The 15,301-nt window shown below is 35.9% G+C and overlaps 1 protein-coding gene across 6 annotated transcripts in view; it reads left to right on the forward strand.

Annotated features, from left to right (window-relative positions):
• Positions 1 to 2,437: 2,437 nt before the first annotated feature.
• The window catches only part of LOC18444489 (uncharacterized), a 38,850-nt gene continuing 25,986 nt past the window's right edge, over positions 2,438 to 15,301 (forward strand). Inside the window, exons 1-2 of one of the 6 annotated variants that reach the window (XM_020673717.2) lie at positions 2,450 to 2,636; positions 3,508 to 3,582. In XM_020673717.2, the coding sequence (XP_020529376.1) occupies positions 3,550 to 3,582 (33 nt within the window). In that variant the 5' untranslated portion in view covers positions 2,450 to 2,636; positions 3,508 to 3,549. Of the gene's footprint in view, positions 2,637 to 2,676; positions 3,017 to 3,507; positions 3,583 to 15,301 lie in introns of those variants that run through there. The other 5 variants (XM_088851649.1, XM_088851647.1, XM_020673719.2 and 2 more) reach the window with 5 other exon arrangements.

The raw sequence follows: 15,301 nt of genomic DNA on the forward strand, positions 1-15,301 counted from the left end.
TCTTCTTCTCATCTCTAATCCAATTTCTTATCAATCTCCTTTTATTCTTGTCCTACCATTCTACCCCAAAACTAGAGACATTTACCCATAAGAAGTACATAAAAAAGGAGTACATTATATTTGGATTTCATTAGCAGTTTTCAAGTGAGAGTTGAGGTGAGGTGTTGAGTTTAGAGAGGGGGCGGCATCCAAACCGTGCTGCTGGACAGCCGGAGGGCTTTCGTTAATTGATCTAAGAGGGCAATAGCTTGAGCTTATCCCACGAACTCAAACCGCAGTGAGATAGGTGGTTGAGTCCATCCCTTTATTGCTTTAAAATCGTCTCATAGTTGGACTTACCTATCCACACATGATACATGAACCGCACACGTGCTCGTGAAGTCAGGCAGTTGAGAGGGGATCAATCGAACTCGGGTCCCCGAGGTAGCCCGAGTGAGGTAGATCTAGGCCCGACCAACTCTATTTTTCAAAAAGTTTTAAAACCAAAGATTACCGCTTCCTTAATTCTCTCTAACAATCACTCAGGTAGTTTCTCTCCTCTCTCATTTGTTTCTACCCTCTCACTTATCCCCCTCTCCTTAAATATCTCGCTCAATCTGTTCCTTAGATTTTTCTTTTTTTTGTCTCACCTTGAATCTCTCTCCTTCTCCTCCTTTCACTACCTTCACTCTCTCTCTCTCCACGCTCTCTCCTCTCTTTCTCTCTCCCCGCACCTCCCTTGTCTTTCCCCTCAAAATTTTCTCAACGAATCTCTCTTTTTAACCTCTTTCCATAAATCAATGTTTTCTCATTCGCTCCCTCCCTCCTTTTTTTCTGTCGTCTTTTCCTGCACAAACCGTATCTCTCTCCCCAACAGATTTCCACGAGATAATCTCTCTCTCTCTCTCTCATATCTTTCTCATTTTCGAAAGAAAATGGTCCCCCTTTCCCTTCTATAGAGTCTCTATGTTTCTCTCTCTTGTTGATTTGTCTTATTTTTATTTCGTAATTCTTTTTTGCTAGATTTGTGATTTCGGCCAAATTTCTAGTTAATCATATATATATGGACAATGGCAAATTTCAAATACCCGTAAAAGGTTAGGTAACAAAATGAATTTCTTTTATTTTTTCTTGCTTGCACTATATAATTCATATGATCGTGTAGATCATATTATATCATGGAACTAGGCATAACTTCTTGGTGAAAAAAATAAAGGGACTTTATACAATGAGACCATTTACTTTTAATACAAGGTAGCTGAGATGTGTCACGGGGTTCCAGAAAGTTGCTTTTGAAGTTTGAGCTTGGTCAATGGAATAATTGCAGCCACCCAGTTTCACATCCAATGGTAAAGATTAAAAACATTCCCATTCATTTTATTTTTGGAAAAGTATAGAATGAGACCATTTACCTTTGATACAAAGTGGTCACATTAATCTTGACCATCGAATGTGAAACTTGGTGGCTGCAATTATTCCATTGATTAAGTTTAAATTTCAAAAGAAATTTTCTAGAAACTTTGTGACACATCTAAGCTATCAAATTTTACATCGGATAGTTATAAGTAATTGTGACCACCTTGTATCAAAGACAAATGGTCTCCTTGTATACAATCTTGTAAGTAATTATGAACATCTTGTATCAAAGATAAATGACCTCATTGTATATAATCTCTTAAAACAAAATGAGAGAATTGCCTTGATTGTATACCATACGACTATTTAATTTTGATACAAGGAAGTCACAATCATTTTTGGCAATGGGATTATATACAATGAGACCATTTAACTTTGGGTGTGGTTTCTACAAGGTTGCAACCTTAAACAATCCAAATAAGGCACACCTCCAGATTTAATTAATAACATGAAATTTTGGTGAAAAAATTCTTAAGATTATCTGAAAATCTATTTTTATCTCTAAATGTAAATTTTAAAACTTCAAAAATGGCTAAAATCAAGTAGATCTATAAACATATGAAAATCTTGAAAATGGACGGTCTAGATAATATGTTGTAAGATGCATTATTTATAGGAATCAAAATCTTTTTTTTTTTTTGTCATATTCATACTCCCTATGTCAAGATGATCAATTAGAGGGTTTTTCAATATTAAAACACCATTTTCCAATGGATATTTGATGTGCATATTTAATTCTACATTTTAAGGTTCAACCTTATATAAACTTTTTCTTTTATCTTGTGTATAGGAGGTCACAATTACTTACAACCATTCAATGTGAAATCTAATAGCTTGTGTATGTTACAAAATTCGAAAAAATTTCTTTTAAAGTTTAAGCTTCGTTAATGAAATAAATGCAGCAACTCAATTTGACATCTAATGGTCAAGATTAATTGTGGCCACCTTGTACGAAAGGTAAATGGTATAATTGTATACATTTTTTAGCTGTTAGATGGAAAATCCTAAACAAAAAGCTGTCGTCTTTTAACCACCCGATTTCAATCTAGCGGTCATCAACGATTGAAATTTATTCCACGGCGTAAATGCTCCATAAACTCCACGCCCCCAAAACTAACACTGTTAAGCCTCCTTTGATGACAAAAGCCTTGATTTCTTAGAAAAATCATCATATTTTTTTCTTCTTTTATCAAATTCATATCAGAGACCTGTATACGAACCCTAGATTCATCCGTGAACAGGTTAGTATATGAAGCTTACCATGTGTTTTTATTACAGTTTATTCCAATGGAGTTAGGGTTTTTCTCTTGCTTTTGCTTTGGAAATTTTAATATAGCAGCTTCTGAAAGTAACTTTGTCTAATCGTTTATTGAATTTGAGTTGAAATTTTATATCAGTTATGACACTTGTGTTAGGTGATTATTGAATTATGGGTGTGCTTGAATTTGGACGCCGAGATGGTAATTGAAAGTTTTGGTGTGATTATTTGATGGAGATTTTATTTAGGTAATACACAGGTCAGAGACTCTGAAAATGTCGATATGTGAAGCCTAAGTTGACATGGTAAACTAGGGTTTCATTCCCTGTTTTACGTCTTCAAACTAGTTGTTTATCCAATTTGGTAATTCACTTAGCACTTGTCAAACTGGAATTAAAATAGTAAACCTGAAGTGGGTTGATACCTGTTCAAGTCAATTATTTTATTTAGGTGTGTACATGGAGAGATTGAACTGCATATACATTTGTTTTAGTGCTTGCGAGAACCACGAGAATCTTAGTTTCTAATTTATGATACGTATATTGGCTTTTAATATGTATGTATTAATTCTGGTTGTATTGTCTAAAATGTATGTATATTTTGTTTGGTTTTGACTGGCCAGCGTTTGCAACTTAAGCAAAATGTGATTAGATAAGCAAAATGTGATTAGATTTATTGCATGTAATATTATGGAGTTCTTGGAGGTTTGTATTCACAGCTTGAAGTTATATTTTCTAAGGCCAATTGGAGGCTTATATTCTTAGCCTGAAGTGTTTTTTTCTAAGGTCAATTGGTTTAAGTTCCCTGGTTTTTGTATCTTGTGCTAATTTCATATTATTTGTGGGTGTACTTAGCCTGCTGTTAAGTATTATCAAAAGGTGGTCTAAATTTCCTGAATGGGGTTCCACTATCATCACTTCACTGTTAAGGTAAAACCATCTTTTTGTGTTTTTTATTATGTTTTTCTGGGTTACTGGTAACATATGTCTTTGTCAAGTGGGATGCTTAGTTACCCATAGGTAGGAGGATTGAATCGCATTTGGGTTGTAAGGATCTTTTTCTGGATTAAAGATAGTTGGTGCATCTATGCTTCCATAATACCACGTCACTATCTTTAATGTTCCATCCATGACTTTTTGTGTGATTCCCTTAAATGGTGTCTAGAATTTGATTATATAGAGAAATTTATTTTGGGGGAGTATGGGGATTTAATTGGAGAAAGTGGAGTTGTGTCAAACCCAAAAGACAAAAAAAAAAATAAAAAATAAAAAGAAAGAAAAATAGAAAGAAAAATGAAGAAGAATATGGAAAGTTTGGGAGATTACTTCATTTGACAGTGGTACTCGTGAGATTTTATTAGTCTAGATGGATAGTGTGGAACCTTTAGGAGGAGGACCTCCAAAGATGATGTATATGATCTAGTCAGTCCTTAGTAACAAATATTGTTGGTATTATATGAGGCCTTTTTTGCAATAACATGAACACTTGATTAAATGCTGGTACAATCCTGACAATTTGAAAACATCGTGGTTCTTGGAAGCCACGTTATCATTGTTGTAGAAATCCAGGATGATAATATCGTGAATGCAGTTTAAGATAAGGATATGAATCTTTAATGTAGAAATCAAATAGACAGTTGCTAAAATTTGATAAATATTGATTATGTTAAATTGATCCTTTCAATTTTGACAAGTATTTTATAACTTACCTAAGAAGAGATATACATGAAATTTGAGTTTAAAATAATTGTTTTTTGTAACTAACCTAAAATGACATATACATCAGTGTTGTCAAAACCAGATTGGATATCAAATTGGACAGCTGTTCCTATTCTATTAGTGGTTTGACTGGTCATCAAACTGGTTTAATTGATAAAAACCAGTTAAAAGCCTCAAATATCTCAAAGAAGTTCACAAATATGCTTTCAAAATCTGGTTGTGATGACAATAAGGGAACATTATAGATAGCCCCCATGACCCTACTGTCTAGGCATGCCGCCCCACAACCCACCCCAAAAACTTCGAAAACCATAGCACTACCCCAAAATTGTTTATTTTTGCAACCACCCCCCCACTCCCCCTTAAAAACCCTAAACTCCTCTTGTAACACACGTTTCTCTCACCCCCTCTGGGTTTTTTTAAATGATGCCAACATATTTTAAACAATGTGGCTGTCCGGCACACATTGTGTCTGGGGGACTTCACATTTATAAATAAAGCAAGTCCAGCATAATATGTGCAAGACTGACTCATTGTTTAAAATGTAGCCGGTCTAGCATAATATGTGCAGGACCGGCTTTATTTTGAAAGTGAAGCTAGTCTGGCACAATGTGTACTGGAGTGGCACATTGTTTAAAATAAAAGCCGGTCTGGCACACATTGTGCCGGTCTAGTTGGATTTTTGTCTTGAGAAAAATATGTGTTGTATTGGGGGTATTTTCATCCTAAAAGACCCTACTAACAGTTTTGGGGTTAGTGGTATGATATACAAAATATTCATTTATTTATTTATTTATTTTTGGGGGGGAGGGGGTATTAGAAAGTAAGGTGATGCAAGGAGAAAATAGAAAATAGCACGGGAAAAATAAAAATAAAAAGTTGAGAGAATATACCCTCTCTCAAGGTCAGCAAGGGAATCCACCCCAAAATAATCTCTTCATGAGACTAAATTTTATTAAGTCATTCACTACTTTACAATGAAGGGAAACCTCCCTTTAAATAGACTAAAAAAAGAAAGAAGATAAACAACTGACTTTCCTATTTTATCTCCCTTAACCTATTTTCTCTCCTCCCTATCTTCTCTCTCTAAAATTCACCTGCCATGCATGTTTTACCCAAAGCTATTGTTGAAAAGATCAACATCAATTCACGCACAACTCATGCCCACCTATCCCTCGCACCTCTTGCTCTTAAGTTAAAAGATAAACTCAAAAATTCTAATAATAATAAAAATTAATTAATTTTATTTTCTCTGCATCATTCTCCCGAGGTTGGGAGAAGCTCGACCTCGAGCTTGAAGCCAATCTCCATCTGCTAATTGGTGAGGTAATCCCACCCTGCCTCTCGGCACCTTTTCTTCAATTTCTTCAAGGCTAATTTCTTCTTCAATGTCTTCAAGACTAATGTAAGACTCTTTACCTGCAATTATATTCCAAGAGTAATTGTTGAATACGAGCTTGGGCTGATTATTTCTAACCAGGAATGGGTCCAGCTCCAAAGACGTCCCATATGCAATCGATGAACACTTTTGACCATGAAATTTTGGGAGATCGATTTTAATCTCAAAATCTCGTGGTTGCTCTATAAGACGTGGATCTGTCTTGTAAATTTCTTCATTACGCTTGAAATCAACATTCTCGGTTTGTTGTGGAATTATTGGTGCAAGATGAATGTGGTTGCGAGCACCTTCTTCATGATGAAGATTGTTCGCCAACTGCTGCAACCTCTGTTCCAACCGTTGTATCCTCATCTCACGTAATTCAGTTCGAAAATCCTCTACGGCTTTAGTCAAATTTTCTATAGCTTGTATCCAACGATCTTCCATAGCAGGAGCAGGATTAACTTGCAAAACAAACCGGATATTCTCTGACTTGCTATCTGAATCTGACTTGCTCTGATACCAATTGATGCAGGGAGAAAATAACACGGGAAAAATAAAAATAAAAAGTTGGGAGAATATACCCTCTCTCAAGGTCTACAAGGGAATCCACCCCCAAAATAATCTCTTCACGAGACCAAATTTTATTAAGTCATTCACCACTTTACAATGAAGGGAAACCTCTTTTCAAATTGACTACAAACAAGAAAAGAAGATAAACAACTGACTTTCCTATTTTATCCCCCTTAACCTATTTTCTCTCATCCCTATCTTCTCTCTCTTAAATTCACGTGCCACCCACGTTTTACCCAAAGCTATTGTTGGAAAGGTAAACCCCCCTATATCTAAGCTTATCCTATTTATGCTCCTAAAAAACCAGATTTAACCTTATCCTAGTTATGTTCCTAAACTAACTGATCAACATCAATTCACGCACAACTCATTTCCTATCCTTGTGCACCTCCCACTCTTGAGTTAAAAGATAAACTCAAAAATCCTAATAATAAAAATTAATTAATTTTTTTTTCTCAGCATCATAAGGTCAAGGGGGTTATCTATAACTTTCCCAAACAATTATAGATTAACTTGAAATTTCATTTTAAAATAAAAATTGGCCTCCTATGGCAACTAGAAAAGGATGACAATAACATTTAATATCTAATTGACTTGTTCCACATATCGACAAGTGAAGCATTTCATGAGATGTAGATTTTTTGATTCCATTGTCTACTCAAACATTTAGTCAATGTATTTTCCCCGCCTCCCATGCAAGGTTTCAAAAAACGGTAGGCGGCCTGCCTGGCGCCCAGCGCCTAGGCGGATGCTCAGAAGCTCAGGCGTCTTGTGGTGCAAATTCTTAGTTTTTTTTTTTATATATTTGCTCTCCAAATGTACATCTATGCATATATTTGTGTCAAATTTTGTAATTTATTCCATTTGAAAATATCGCAAGTTTGCAACATAAGTTTTTATATACAAACAAGCCACTCAAGTAATCAAGTTGAGAATAAACTTATTCAAAATTTTAAACCATACAAAACATTTAAAAGTCTAATAGGCTATTGTAAGGTCTCCAACTTTCATATTCTCCATATTCCATATCCATAAAATAAACCATAATAACATCCAAGTCTCTAACTCTCCAAGTCTTCAACAAACTGACTTCCAAAGCTATAAAAAAACCAGTAAACCACACAACGAAATAGTCCAAAAAGGCAAAAAAATTACAAACCACATAACTGAATAAAAATCGTCCAAATGTTTAAAGCCCTAACCAAGATGGTGCAATAAAGTTACTACAAAAGAAGAGAGAAAACAATCAAGACATCAATAAGAATCAGAATCAGAATCAGAATCATCATCTTCATTGATTTCATCTACATCAGAATTGAGGCCATCATCATCAGAATCATCACCCTCTTCAACATATTCCCCTTCTTTCAGAGATTCTTCTGAATCTTCCTCCTCTTCCTCTTTCTCCCTCCGTGAAGTACCAGCAGAAGAAGTTGCTCGAGTTGCCCTCCTAGGATTGGAAGCTTGCCTCGGAGCCTCCTCGACCATTTCCAATGTCAAACCCTCTCCAGGGAAGACCTCCTCAGTACCAGGGTCACTAACTAGCCAATCTGAAGCATTCTCCATGTCTTTCGAAAAGATAGGATCCTTCTTTGGCTAGTTTTTCTTCTCCTTGAGCCTTTGATTATGTCTAACAAAAATCAAGTCATTGAGCTTTTTTTGCTCAAGCCTATTTCTTCTCTTTGTATGCACCTATATAAGGAAAAATAATGCATAAGTAACTACAATGAGTCTATGATCTTCTTACCTTTTATGAATCTATATTACAAATTGAACTTATAAACAAAAAAATCATATAAAATTGTAAAATAGTAAAATAACATCTCAAACGAACTCCAATTGCGCTCACAACCATAAGAGGTCGTTGTTGAACTCAAGATCCGTATAGCCATATTCTGGAGGTTTGGAGCGCTACTCCCTTGTTGTCTACACCATTGGGTTACAATATGTGGGCAACCGTTATAATTAATTTAGGTATTTAATATTATCAGAACTTGAAAGAAAATTATAAATTTATATTTTAGAAAACAAAAGTCAAAAGAATAATACTTGGTTCGTCTTCGTTTCTCTGTCTTAATGCCATATCTTTCCCAAATGACATCAAATAACACTTGTAAGAAATTAGCTCTTCAATTGATATTTTATCTTGAATATGTGGATCATGAACTAATTTCTCAAGGCACTTATTAAAGCCATCCATAATTACCCCATTTGACTCAATATCTGCATCTGCATAAGAATTTGGGGTTCAAGTAGTACCCCGCTGCATGCAATGGTCTATGGAGCTGCCTATCCCATTTGTCATCTATAATCTCCCAAATTGGGGCATATTTCACTGCATCATTGCCCAAATTCTCTACAATCATATTCTTAGCGCTTTCCATTGCGTCATATATAAAGCCCAAGGGCTTATCAGCATCAACCAAGTGCAAGACCTTCACTAAGGGAAGAAATACTACTATCGCATACGTCACCCCACGCCAAAAATATTTCGAAAGAACAATATCTCATGTCTTTCTTCCCTTGCCATCTTTAGATCACTTACACCTACTCCACTTCTCTGAAGCAAACATAGACCTTAATGCGATCCTCCTCTTATACATGCTCTGTAGACTAAGGTAGGCACTGACAAATCTAGTGACCCCAGGCCTCACTAGCTCTCTATTTTTGTAAACTTGCACATTATGCTAAGGGTAAGTATGTGACTGTATATGAAGATTGTAAACTCTTTAGCCTTAAAAATAATTTCTTTAATAGTAGGCAATTCACCAATTGCCTCAAGCATAAGATCTATGCAATGTGTAGCGCAATGAGTCCAAAATATGCTAGGCTTTTTCTGTCGAAGCAAATGACCTGTGGCTAGATTGGGAGCAGCATTATCTGTGACCACTTGAATTACAAGTTCCTCCCCAACCTCCTCAATGCCCTTATCAATGAAAGAAAATATATAATGCGCATCATGAACATCATTGGAAGCATCGATTGAGCGCAAAAAAACTGTACCTGTAGGACAATTTACTAACAAATTCATGTTACTCCTCCTCCTATCAGTCCACATATCTGTCATTAAAGAAACCCCAAATTTAGCCCATCCCTCCTTATGAGTTTTAAGATATTTGTTAGTGTAATTGACTTCTTTCTTCTGTAGTGGCTCTCCAATCTCATGAGGAGTTGGAGCTTTCAAACTTGACCCAAATTACACAATGGCTTCCGACATTGTATGGAAGCTATTCAAGCGAGCAGTATTAAAAGAAATGCCCGCATGGTAAAATCACCTAGCAATATACTGAATCACCCTGACATTATCTTCCTTCTTAAACTTATTTTCAATTATCACTTGTTTTTTCCCCTTTCTTCCCTTGCCTTTCTCAGTTATTGTCTCAGGGCTAGGTGTAAAAAAACTATCTATAGGCCCTCTCGTACGAGCCTTCTTAGACCCAAAAGCCCTCTTGGTCTTAGAGCTCTGAGTACCAACCATGGCTACCTCTTCTTCCCCCTCTTCATCCTCTTCTTCAGGGTCAATATTATCATAAAAAATATGGACCCTTGACTTTAATTCTGCTATATCCTTTTTTTTTGCAATTTTTTTACTCTTTTCAACTTCAATGTATTCCAAATTTTTTTTCCTTACAAGATCTGAGACTTTCTTACATGGGGCAACATCACCTCTAATACCAGCAAGATGTTTCTTAAATCTATTTATGCCGGCATTAGAAACATGTCCACATAAATTGCACGTAATTTTATTTCTGTCATTCTTATCAGGGTTAACATAATGTTTTCATCCCGGATCTCCACCCCTAGTAGACCCCGCAGAAGACATCTCAAATTGGAAAAATAAAAATCAAATAAAGATTACAGACTAACTTTTTCTACCTTATCTCTGATCTTCGATGTTGGTTACCTCAATCGAGCTACCAATCAACTCAAAAGTCTTCTAATACCACCAATAGCACCTTAAAAATAATTTCAATAGGAAAAAAATACTTTTTCAATCCACAAAAAGTACTTTCGATTTTCAGAAATTACTTTAGATTCTCAAAAATAAGTTTAAGATTGAGGGTTTCTTGTTTTTTTTCACTTTGGGGTTAAAAAATAAACCCCAAAACTTCTTTTAGACAAACTTGGGGGTAAAAATGACCCCCTTTGCCCTTTTGGGTGAAGTTAAATACAAAAAAATGCCAACTGCCCTTGTCGCCCGCCTAGCCTGCCCAGGTATAGCTGCCCATGCAGGGTGCCTAGGTCGAGGTGTGCGGAAATTTTTTTCTAGGCGCCTAGGTGCCGGGCGGACTGTTTTTTGAAACATTGCTCTCTTGGATTACTATATTTTAACAAAGCTGTTCTTAATTTTAGATTTTTGGGTAATTATTAATTTTTAATCATTGAAATTCATTTCTTATGATATGCATAAATTAAAAGTTCATTTTTATAAAAAAGGAACTAATCAAAACAATATCAAAGATGTTAGAATTAGCAACCAGGATGTATTGGATATAAAATTACTCTTAACACTCCGGCAAGTATCTGCCCACTGTTCTTGTAGATGATTTTATGTTTGGATGAAAAAGTTAGTCCTCTTCTAGATTTGTTTTCTCTCTTTCTTTATCTTTCTTTCTTTTTTGTAAAAGTCTCCTCCCTCTTTAGCTAGACAGGCACAGAGCTAGAACTTGGCCAAGCTTGAAACGACTGATCCGAAACCCTTCTCATTTGATTGGTATCAATGCCCAATGATGTTTTGTACTCACACTCATGGGGGTAAAGACCATAAATCCATTTTCCTCCTCTAACTATTCTTCTACAGAGTTTTTGAACCGGGTCCAAGTCTACCCATTTGATCTCTCAGATTCATTTTCTCTCTCACAGCGGAACAGAATTGCATATAAAAAAAGGCTTGCATAACTGCCACCCCTCTCTCTTTCTCTCTATCTATCTAAGATAGAGTGAGAATGAGACGTAGATTTGTGACTTTCCGATTTTTCTTCACGGAAACTTTATCCTTCTCTGAATATATATTTTTGTTCTCTGTGTGTGTGTGTATGTGCCACTGTGTGTGAGTGTGTGAAGATCCAACGCCTTAAGTTTCTCTCATGCCTTGTATTGCAGTGAGAGAAAAATGGGTCTGGAGTATTCTCTTCTCTGCAATTTGAGAGAGAGATAGCAAGGGAAGAGAATGTAAGTGAGAGACAAAGAGAGAAAGGGGGGAAGCATGGAAGAGAGAGGGAAGAAGGGGAAGAGAGAGAGATTCCAAAAATCCCAATCTTGGTCCCTGGTTGTAATTGGTTTGGGCTTTTATTGCTGTACTATAGGCTTTCAAAATGAACGAACAGTGGTAAGCCCAATGGTCATTATCTTTCGGTGTTATTATAGGAAACTAAAAGTTCTTGTAATAAGACAATGGATAAATTTGGTATCTATTGACAAAATGTTGAATATTAAGAGGCTAAATTATCATTTTCTATTGTGGCCTACAAGAATCCTTGCATATGCATATCTTTGATGCCAATAGCTTGTTTGATCAATTTCCCTAAAAGATTATCTACTAATTTAAATTATTATATCAGTAAAGTTTTGATAAATTTCCTCTAAAAAAGAGCCTACTGATAATTGAGATTAAATTCCTGCTGATAATAATCCGATAACAATATTTGTTACTATCGTTTTTATGGAGAGGTAAACCTTGATTCTAGCCTTATCATAACTCTAGCTAATACTCATCCAAGTCGAACTAAAGATGACTAATACCAGTTTGTATATGCAGATGTACTGTTTCATGTGATTGTGATGGGTCTGGTTCATCCAATCATGGCCCTAGCTGGGATTATGAGCCCCACGGCCAATGAAACAGTACAAGCCTGAATGACAGATTTAATCTTCAAGATCAAAATGATTGATGTGTATGCCCACTATTTTATTTTTAAATATTTTACCTACATATCCTTTTGACCTGAAATTTAGGGGAGAGGTGCACTTGACCTAGGCACACACAAAACTAACAAACGAAAATAAAAATAAAAATTATAATGCTAAGAAATAATGACCATAATGCCCACACCCCTATCAATTTGTGCTGCTTGTCTGATGATTCATTTGGGCAGTCGGGTACACAAATGTTCCATAGGTCCACCTAACTCATCGAATCTTCATGTGGAAAGTATACAAAGAGACCATTTACTTTTAGTACCAGTAGGTCACAGTCACTCTTGTCTGTCAAACTTCAAATCGGGTGGTTGTGTGTCATTGATTAGACTCAAAGTTCAAAAAAGATTTCTTGAACTTTGTGTCATACCCCAAGCCATCCAATTTAAAAATCTAATAACTCGGGAGTGATTGTGACCTTTTTGTAATAATATATATATATATATATATATATATATATATATGGATGCAGTTTGTGTAGAGCCTCGGCTCTAAACAATCAAAGTAAAGCGCACCTTCAAATAGTGTTGAGAAATATGGTTTCAATACTGAAAATCTTTGTGATAGCCTTAAAATATATTTTCATCTATAATTATAAAATTTAAAGCTTAAAAAATAGTGTAGATCAAGCAGATCTATGAAAAATTAAAAATCTTGAAAATTGACGATCAAAAAATGCGTTATAAAATGCACTATTTTTGAAACTTGAAATCCATTTTTTTCTCAAGTCCATGCATCTTGATGTTGAAATGATCAATTCGAGGATATTTGAGTATCAAAACCTCTTCTAGTGAAATTTTTGAGGGGGCTCTAATTTGATTGTTTAGAGCCTCGACTCTATATAAATTTCTCCTCTATATATATATATATATATATATATATATATATATATATAGGAAAATGCTCCAATAAGTCCGTTCGCATATAGGTTTGAAATAAGCCCAACAGCTGTGATGCAAAGGCACTCAACGGATGCTCAAGATTTGCCCCATTCAAAATTTCATTTCATAAATAAAACCCTGGCTATTCGTACTTGAAACAATACTGTCTGACACATGCTTTCCCCTCTCTCCCCTTTCTCTCTCTACCCCCTCTTTCTCCCCTTTCTCTCTCTACCCCTGTCAACTGACACTCGTGGCCCCCTCTCTCTACCATCATCCTTTGCAGAGCCCAAACCCCATTTTCCCTCACCTCTCTCTCTGTCCACACCAAGGACCATCTCTCTCTCTCTCTCTCAAGCTCTCTCTTGTACGCACCAGGTTCCATCGCTCTCACTTGTGCGCAACAATTACCATCTCTCTCTTTCTCTCCACACTAGGTTCCATCTCTCTCCCTCTCTTTATCCTGTCCTTCACTCTCTATCTCTCTATCCCGACCCACCATAACCCCATTTTCTCTTACCTCACCATTCTCAACTAGGAGACCCGTTCTCCCATTTTCCCTCACTTGAAGCTCTCTCTCTGTACACAGAACCAAATCACAAAGTGAGCGTTTCTCCTTAACCTACAAAAACAAGTGCATATCCAAATAATAGATTTGGGTTTTTTGGGAATGATAGTAAGCTACTCAAAGATGGGAATTTTTTGATTCAGAGCAATCTCAGCGGCAAATCGAAAGCTCAAAATCAACAGAACAACAAATCAAATCTCCAATCGAACGTAGTGAACTAAAAAATCGGGTATGTCTTTGACGATTGAATGTTGTCTCATTTCCATTTTTCATGTTTATTTGTTTGGTTATATGTGATTTATAATTTAAAAATAATAATTGAAATATGGGTTATTTTCAGTGATTCATTCAATGATGTATAGTTATTTGAAGTGATTTTTAGTAAAAAGAAAAAGAAAATCGCATTAATGTTGTTAACACTTTAAAAAAAAAGCACAGTAATGTTTACCTAAAAACTCAGAGTAAATAGTACTGTGCTTTTTTTTAAAGTGTTAACAACATTATTTCGATTTTCTTTTTTCGTTTTATTGGAAATCACTTAAATAACTTTACATCATTGAATGAATCACTGAAAATAACAAATTTCAATTTTTTTTTTAAACTATAAATCACATATAACCAAAAAAATAAAAATGAAAACATGGAAATGAGACAACATTTAATTGTCAAAGACATACCTAATTTTTGAAGTTTACTGCTTTCAAATGGAGATTTGATTTGTTATTATGTTGATTTTGAGCTTTCGATTTGCCGTTGAGATTGCCCTGAATAAAAAAATTCCCATTTGTGAGTAGCTTACTATCATTCCCAAAGACCCCAAATCTATGATTTGGATTTGCACTTGTTTTTGCAGGTTAGGGGGAAATGGCCACTCTGTGATTTGGATCTACGCATAGAGAGAGAGCTTGAGGTGAGGGACAATAGGGGTCGAGCCTCCTGGTTGTGAATGGTGAGGTGAGGGAAAATGGCGTTATGGTGGGTCGGGATAGAGAGATAGAGACTGAAGGGACAAGGTAGAGAGAGAGAGAGATGGAACCTGGGGTGGAGGGAGAGAGATGGTACCTGTTGCGCACAAGAGAGAGTGATGGAACTTGGTTCACACAAGAGAGCTTGAGAAAGAGGGATGGTACCTGGGATAGAGAGAGGTGAGGGAAAATGGGGTTTGGGCTCTGTGAAAAACGAGGGTAGAGAGAAGGGGTCACGGGTGCCAGTTGATGGGGGTAGAGAGAGAAATGGGAGAGAGAGGGGGTAGCGTGTGTCAAACGGTACTGTTTCAGGTGCGAATAGCAAGGGTTTCATTTATGAAATGAAATTTTGAATGGGGCAAATCTTGAGCATCTGTTGAGTGCCTCTACATCACAACTGTTGGGCTTATTTCAAACCTATACGCAAGCGTGCTTATTGGAGCATTTTCCATATATATACATATATATATATATATATATATATATATGAGAAAGGCTGAGGTTGGCCCACTAGCTCACAGCTACATATGAGCCCATTGCCTCAGATTCAATCTCGGACGATTTGACGATCACGACCTCATTTCGTATTTGAATTTTAATTTATTTTCTAAAAATTTAAATCATTTGAAATTTTAGATGTGTATTCTTT

The sequence above is a fragment of the Amborella trichopoda genome, chromosome 11, assembly GCF_054954075.1.
Source record: "Amborella trichopoda isolate Santa Cruz 75 chromosome 11, AtrichopodaSantaCruz75HAP2 v2.0, whole genome shotgun sequence".
Lineage (NCBI taxonomy): Eukaryota > Viridiplantae > Streptophyta > Magnoliopsida > Amborellales > Amborellaceae > Amborella > Amborella trichopoda.